A 1,204-nucleotide genomic window follows, 5' to 3' on the forward strand; every position below is an offset into this window, starting at 1 on the left:
CTTCAGCTTGTATTTCTGTTATTTCCTTGTAATCGTTCTATTTGCTCGTAATTGCTTTGTTTAGAATATATCCCTTTGTAATGAACTACGTCTGACCTGAATTCTCAAGAATGAGATACGTAGGCGGCCTATGTCGGCCTCGGTCAATTTCTTTGTAAAGTTCTTATTTTTGCTAATCCTTGAGGGGAACTACGTTTGACCTGATTCCTGCCTCAACGGGATACGTAGGCGCCACAACGGCTCGGTCATATCTCCCGTAGGATTTCTATTTCTCTTCACAATAGAAACTGGGACAGAATTTTTGAGAGGGACTCAAAAATTCTCGAGGAAAAGATCTTTCCAACAAAGTCAAGACTAAAGTCACTTTGAGATTTGCAACTGGGATAGAATTTTTAAGAATATCTCAAAAATTCCGTGATTTGCTCACCAACGACTGAAGACAAACCAAGACAGTTAACTGGGACAGAAATTTTGAGATGGCCTCAAAATTTCAACCGGGTCTATCGGCAGTTTAGAACAACTTTGAATGCTTCCCAACAAGTAATCAGATGGATCCCAAAACATCAACTCCAAATAGCGTCCACTAAGCTTGGCGTGACATGACACTTGGCAGTGATATTTTCCGAATGCTACTTTTTGAAAATCTATTTTTTCTTAAAACTTTTCCTACATGTTTTAATTATTTTTACATAAAAATGTTTTGTCTTATCTATCAAGAAGCAGGAGATCGGAGAAATCAACCGGGGATAGCAAGACAAGGAGCAGACAATCGAAGAGATCAACACAGATCAGTTCATTTTGTAAAAACTAACAATTTTTCTGTGGATGCAGGTCTATAGGTTTGCCTCAAGATCGGCATATTCTTCCATTCAACGAATATGTAGAAGTCAAAAGGGCGAAGAGCTCCCCAAATTGACAATTTTTCTGTGGATGCAGGAAATATTTCATGCTTCTTATACCAAGAATTGGGAATATGAGTAGCATTAATTTATTCAAATTTTCAGCAAGACAAGGTTCATAACGAACATGCAATTATGTTCGGAGATGGGACAAATGAAAACCTTGAAGAGAGAAATATTATTATTTTCCAGCAACTAAAGATACCTGGAAGATATTTATCTACATTATATTATCAGATATGATGATATTCTTACTCCGAGAGTCATTTTTATTTATATTGTCGATTGAGACGATACCGCCGTCC

The 1,204-nt window shown here is 37.1% G+C and overlaps 1 protein-coding gene across 1 annotated transcript in view; it reads left to right on the forward strand.

The window, feature by feature from the left end:
* Positions 1 to 916, forward strand: part of LOC107059325 (uncharacterized protein K02A2.6-like) — a 1,832-nt gene extending 916 nt beyond the window's left edge. The window contains exon 2 of the mRNA XM_015305835.1: positions 832 to 916. Coding sequence (XP_015161321.1) covers positions 832 to 916 — 85 coding nt within the window. The remainder of the gene's footprint in view (positions 1 to 831) is intronic.
* Positions 917 to 1,204: the final 288 nt, after the last annotated feature.

Source organism: Solanum tuberosum, unplaced genomic scaffold, assembly GCF_000226075.1.
Source record: "Solanum tuberosum cultivar DM 1-3 516 R44 unplaced genomic scaffold, SolTub_3.0 scf01337, whole genome shotgun sequence".
Classification (NCBI taxonomy): Eukaryota; Viridiplantae; Streptophyta; class Magnoliopsida; order Solanales; family Solanaceae; genus Solanum; species Solanum tuberosum.